This window comes from Xiphias gladius, chromosome 22 (assembly GCF_016859285.1).
Source record: "Xiphias gladius isolate SHS-SW01 ecotype Sanya breed wild chromosome 22, ASM1685928v1, whole genome shotgun sequence".
Taxonomy (NCBI): Eukaryota; Metazoa; Chordata; class Actinopteri; order Istiophoriformes; family Xiphiidae; genus Xiphias; species Xiphias gladius.
In genome coordinates, this window is record NC_053421.1 from 20,275,039 (window position 1) to 20,281,134 (window position 6,096).

The window sequence follows — 6,096 nt, forward strand, 5'->3', positions numbered from 1 at the left end:
AAAAACAACAACAACAACAACAAATAAACAAAAACCTAAGGCTCTGCAGAAAGAGGAAGACAGTGTTCTCTCAACTCCCTCAAGACGCAGCATAATGATACAGCAACTGCTGAAGTATCAGTGGCCAGCAGGTGTATAAGCTGGCATGGTGTTTCCTGTGCGGACAAAAACTAAACTGTCCTGTTCCTACTGCAGCTGAATGGCATGGGTCTTAAAACTGACAAAACATCAGACAAAAAAAAGAAAAGATCTACACAAATCATAAAATATATCGAGTATATGGATTTATCAAAACTGAGTATAAGAAAACATCCGAGTTTGTCCGCAGTAAATAAAAAGACATAACCTGATATCAGTTAAACCAAACACAAATAAATGTAGAATAACTGATCAGTATGCGTACGTGCCATGGTCTGTGTGTAGTGTTTTAGTATGTGGGAAGCTGGACAATGTTAATGTTTAGAGGAGACCAAAAGTGTGTATTTACGTTGAAGGGCTCCAATTCCGCTAGGCAAGCCCCTGTCTGGGCCTATATATGTGTATACACATCATTATAACAGAGAGGGTGTTTCTCTCTCTCTCTCTGCCAGGTGCGCAGACAGGTGCAGAAAAAGCCCCTCTGCGCGGCAAGAACCGTCCATGGTCATTTCTGACGCAACCTCCAGGGCCACTAGAGGGCAGTGTTATGTAAACCCTGATCAGGTTCGCGGCCTCCGACAAAACACGGAAAAGGACCCTGACACGGAAACGAACTTGACGTGCGCTGTGATGGTGCAGTTACTGGGTTTTCTACCTTCGTAGCCTGTCCCTGGGACTATTTGTCCATTGTTGTGACTTTAGGAAAACTGGTAAAGCCGTGACATATCCAACAGAGCCAGGCGAGTGTGTGTTTTTTTCCTCTGCTATATCCGTCGGTTCGGGTTTTCCCGACAACGAAAGTAAACTGAAAAGGGCCCGCGAAGCCATGGCTGACAGTACGGACGTGGACATGTCGGAGGAGCCTCTACCCCTCCAGCAGGACCTGACCTGCCCCGTGTGTCACGGCGTCTTCACCAACCCCGTTCTGCTGCCCTGTTCGCACAGCCTCTGTCGCGAGTGTCTGCAGAGAAGTTTACAGTTCAGCAACAGGTGTCCGGTGTGCCGGGCGGTTTTCGAGGAGGGGCAGGCCATACCCAACCTTGCGCTCAGCAGCGCCAGCGAGACCTTCCTCAAACAGACGAGCTGGCTGTCGAGCCAGAAACGTCCGAGTGAGGACACCTGCAAGATGCACCTGAAGCCGCTGGAGCTGTACTGTGAGAAAGATGAGGTGCCTGTGTGTGTGGACTGTGTCACTCTGCACAGCACCCACAGGCTGTGGCCAGTGAGGGAGGGAGCACCGATATGTAAGGTAATATACCAGCAAAGAAAAGAACAGTCTTCAACAGTGCAGGTTATAATGTTGTATACTGTCCTACAGAGGTGGTGATCCAACTTAATAATCCTTCCGGGGGACGTAGCTTTGGTGGCACTCTCATTATGCAGAGAAATGGTTCTGTCTCTATTTAGCCTCGCCTGACTGATATAGAGGAAACGCCTCTCTGTGTAATGAAGTTGCAGTGCAACAGCTCCACAGACTACAGCCTGTATAATTCCCATACGGTTGAATCAACACCTCTCTAAAACAGTTTCAACTAAAACTGAAACGTTAAACCTTCCTGATGGTGGGATTTATAACACAGATGTTGTAGAAGACTGCATTAGCTTTAGCTAGGTTTACCTAATAACCTGGCAACTGAGTGTAAATTACTGTAGAGCCCCACTACCCAGTACTACCACTTCTAATACTACCATGTATATTCTCTGTTGCAAGCTCACTTTTATAATTCATGATAACTGCTGCCCACGCAAAAAAACCTTGTCCTATACAGTATATTGCTAGTTTCCTAGTGTTGCCTCACCTCTGGTTTCTCCTTAGGCCTTTTCGTTCTGCTTTTTGTTTTCTCTTGCCTGCCCCTCTTTTACACTGTTTTTTTTCTTCCCACTTCACTACTACAGTGAAAACGTACAGGTTGTTTCCAAGATAAATATGCCTATATACTCAGACCAACACAGTAGGCTGGGCTCAGTAACTCAGTAACTCTGCTCCTGCCCTGGGACCCCTGATATCATGGGTTTGATAATAACTGCAGAATTACTAACTTATTATAGATCATGGCTCAGTTCCATGTAAATGAGTTAATATGCCCAATATCAGGCCAAAGAGAGCCATTGTTAATGTTAGTCATTTCACCTGTGCTTTTAGATTTATGGCCATTTCTCTCAACCATAACAATATTCTATTGAATCGCAGAGATACTTGACCATAAGTGTAGATGTAGTATAATGTAGATTTACACAGGGTTGGAATATTAGATGTTCAGTGAATGGAGATGACCAGGGGAGGACCAGAAATTAGCCGGTACCAGCAGTTTGGTATGGATACAAGTGGATCACATGTCCAGTAAATGGCATCAAACACAGGGATTGCATTTTGAATCAATAATACACTTATTCTGTACTTATATTTTTTACCTTATACATCCGTAAACACTCCTCCCTACACACTTCAGCCACATAACTGTAATCTTTGCACCCATAGCATTTTAGTGAAGCCCTTGTATATGCCCTGGCCCAGTAATAAACATAATCTAAATCCACCCTTCCTGGTAACTTCTGGTAACCCAAATAATTTAACAACAAAAGATAATATGCCTATCCCATTGTATGTCCAATGTGGATACAGGTTTAGGGAATACTGATTATGATACAACACCAGTCACAAACCTAAAACATCTTATGACAATGCTGTTTGGCTTTGGTTACTCAATACTCTGTTCTTTGACCCCACAGAAGGAGCTCGGCTTCAAAGTCCAAATTTTTGAAAAGAAAGTGGAATCATACAAGAAAATGACACATAAACTCAACAACACAGTGGAATACATCAAGGTAAAGTTACTGACGTGTCTCATGGTGTTCATATTACATTTATTTATGTATAAACATTAACCTAGACAAGCTGCAATCAAGGCACAATCAATTGAAGTTCGCTGGATCTGTTTAAGATATTTTTGTTTTTACCCTGTGGAATAGAAAGATTTCATTGAGATACAGTGCTTCACAATACACGGTGGTCCAGCAACAGGACTTTCCATATAGTGCAAAAAGGCAATGCAACACATATGTACAACATAAGCTTATTTAGTATGTATATATACTGTAATATTTAGGTACTGTGTATGTAAACTTTCTTCACTGGCTTAATGCAGTATCAAGCTGGGCGGGCGGAGAAACAGATCAAGGCAGAGTTTGAGAGGCTCCACAGTGAGCTTCACAGAGAAGAAAGTCTGCGTCTGACAGCCCTGGCCACTGAGGAGGATCAGAAGATTGCTGTCGTGCAGGAGCTGATTGCCGAAACAAAAAAGGACATCGTCACTCTGAACGAGCTCATCGAAACTCTGAAGAAGGAGATGGGCAACGACGATCTACCCCTCTTGCGGGTAAGAAAAGGCAGCTTCAGTCCACATTTGAGACTTTTCTTTTTTGTCTCCGATGTTTAATTGATTTACAAAATTTTTTTAAATTTCAATAAACTAATCTCAAACACTCTTTTTTTTTTTTTTAGAATTTTCAGAATTTAAAAAGAAAGTAAGTAAAAGCAGAACTCACTACATCAATCCCATATACTATGTGCGATTTAAAATCGCTAAATATATGTCTAAGTATCCATGCAAAGTAGACTGGGATGTACATTTCAGCATATATTTAGAAAATATTTGTATGACTGTTGGGTATTTCAAAAACATTTTGCACAGCATGGTTACATATTTTTGTCATTCAGTTCCGATGGAGATCTGCATTACCAGGGTTTCTGCTGTACTTCATTGATGTTCAAATGTCGTTTGTGAACTTCATATATTGCTGTGTCTGCTCTAGAACCCAGTGGACTCACGAAGATCCTTGTCTCCCTGATGACTCTCTTCTGAACATGGGCAAGCATATTGGTTCTTTGAGCTTCAACATCTGGAAGAAGATGCAGGCCCAAGTCAAATATTGTGAGCAAATTACACATAAGTATTGTAAAGTATCTGTGGTGTCCATTAAAATTGTATTGGATACTTCAGACATCATGCCAGGAAAAACTGAATTGAGAATTGGCACAAAATACCAGCATTTTACAGTGTTCGTCTGAAAACATTGTACTTGACTTTGACTTTGTCAATACTGTATATTCAACAAAACTTTTAAGAAGCGATAATGGCACTGTTGCATCTCTTCCTGCTTGTGCAGATCCAGTGGTGCTGAACCCAAACACAGCCTCTCCATGGCTGTACTTGAGTGATGACCTGACCAGTGTGAAGGAAAGCCCAGAGCGGCTGACCGCCCCTGAAAACCCAGAGCGCTTTGATCCCTGTGTCTTTGTCCTGGGTGCTGAAGGTTACACATCTGGGAAACACAAATGGGATGTCATTGTTGGTGACAGCCCTAAGTGGATTGTGGGCGTTTGCAAAGATTCAGTGGCCCGCAAAAGGAAGTTCACGGTCTCTACGAACCGTGGTGTGTGGTCCATAGGACTCAGCAAAGGGGTATACAACGTCCTAACACCTGAGCGTACAGAGCTGCAGGTGCAGCAGCGTCCTGAAAGGATTCGCATCAAGCTAAACATAGATAAGGGAGAGGTGTCATTTTGGGATGGGGGAACAGCAAAGCACCTGATCACTTTCACATGCAAGTTTGATGAGAAGATATTTCCTATTTTTGGCCCTGGGCTCCATAGTATACCTATGATTCTGGTTGAAAGAAAATTGGCTGTGCACACATCATGATGGGTCAGGATACTGCAGAGGGTTGGATTGTTGACCGGAACCTGGAGAATAGAAAATAAAAATAATGATCTTTTTGAATAAAAAGCTTCTTAAAAGCTTTATAAACTCAGCAACACTTTAGCGATCAAATAGGGATGAATTACAACTCTAACTAGAAAATGCAACAAATGCAAAAAAGCAAAAACATAGCTCCGCCAAAGCCAGTGTCAAACAACATACACCAGACTCCAGAGAAAAAAAATAAAATTCATAGTAAATGATCCAGATCTGCACCAAAATTTAATGGGTTCTTCCTTGGCCCATGCCCCATCCCTCCAACACGTTTGGTGCAAATTGGTTCAGTAGTTTCTGCGTAATCCTGCTGACAAATAAACCAACAAACGAACAAGCAGAGACAGGTGATTACATAACCTCCTTGGTGGAGGTAATAGAAAGTGATACCCAAAGAACTGGCTGCATGGCTGATTCTGGTAATCTGATAAAGTCTGAAAAGGTGAATTAAAAATCCTCTCTTGACTCATCATAGAGCTGTAGGAATCGGTGACACTCAGCTCTTAATATCTGAGAGGTCAATAAAACACAAAAAAAAGTTGAATGTGAAAGTAATAGTCTAAGTTGCTTGATTCTCTAGCTACACCTGTCTTTGGGAATATGGTAATAAATGCACTATAGGGGCTATCATGGTTATTTGTTATCTTTGAATACATTTGGAGTGATTTTAATTCTATTAGGAATCAGAAGAATGGACAGTCTTAACGCTTGGGAATAAGTGCTTTAATTAATTTATTAAGGTTTTACTACATTTATATGATTTTGCTTATTATCCTCAAATATTGTAATAATCTGTGCTGGTTTGTTGGTTTTACAATAATTGTATTGGTTTGCTGTTCATCACCCACTACACAGCTTGGCCAGGAAGTAGTCATACTCAGCAGGGCACAACTTAGGCAATATTTTGAAGGATGATCTACTACTACAACTGCTCTGAATCTGTAAATGCAAAAAACTAAATATGCTGTCTCCATATAAACACTTGTTCAATAAAATATGTTAAAATCAAATGTGTTTTTTTTTTTTTCATTAATTAGATCCACATACAACTATTCTTGGATAAATATAATTAAAGGAAATGCTGCACTTGGGGCACATATTTAAATGGAAAAAAGATGCTGCAACAAATGACTAGATTGCAGTGATTTAACAAACTATGTAAAAGTTACCAGGTACTTCGAATGAGTCTTACGTTTTGATTTAT

General features: G+C 41.1%; 1 protein-coding gene across 1 annotated transcript; it reads left to right on the forward strand.

The window, feature by feature from the left end:
- The first annotated feature begins 668 nt into the window (after nt 1-668).
- trim35-28 (tripartite motif containing 35-28) lies at nt 669-5,095 on the forward strand. The gene is made up of 6 exons (XM_040116732.1): nt 669-1,387; nt 2,869-2,964; nt 3,285-3,515; nt 3,641-3,663; nt 3,952-4,070; nt 4,306-5,095. The coding sequence occupies exons 1-6, from the start codon at nt 965-967 to the stop codon at nt 4,839-4,841; spliced, it is 1,428 nt and encodes a 475-aa protein (XP_039972666.1). The 5' UTR covers nt 669-964; the 3' UTR covers nt 4,842-5,095.
- The last annotated feature ends 1,001 nt before the right edge of the window (nt 5,096-6,096 follow it).

Excerpts from the sequence above, each read along its gene's own strand:
- trim35-28 (XM_040116732.1), top strand. The coding sequence starts at position 965 with ATGGCTGACAGTACGGACGTGGACATGTCGGAGGAGCCTCTACCCCTC. Across the intron at positions 2,965-3,284 it reads ACACAGTGGAATACATCAAG|TATCAAGCTGGGCGGGCGGA; the intron begins GTAAAGTTACTG and ends GGCTTAATGCAG. Across the intron at positions 3,516-3,640 it reads ACGATCTACCCCTCTTGCGG|AATTTTCAGAATTTAAAAAG; the intron begins GTAAGAAAAGGC and ends TTTTTTTTTTAG.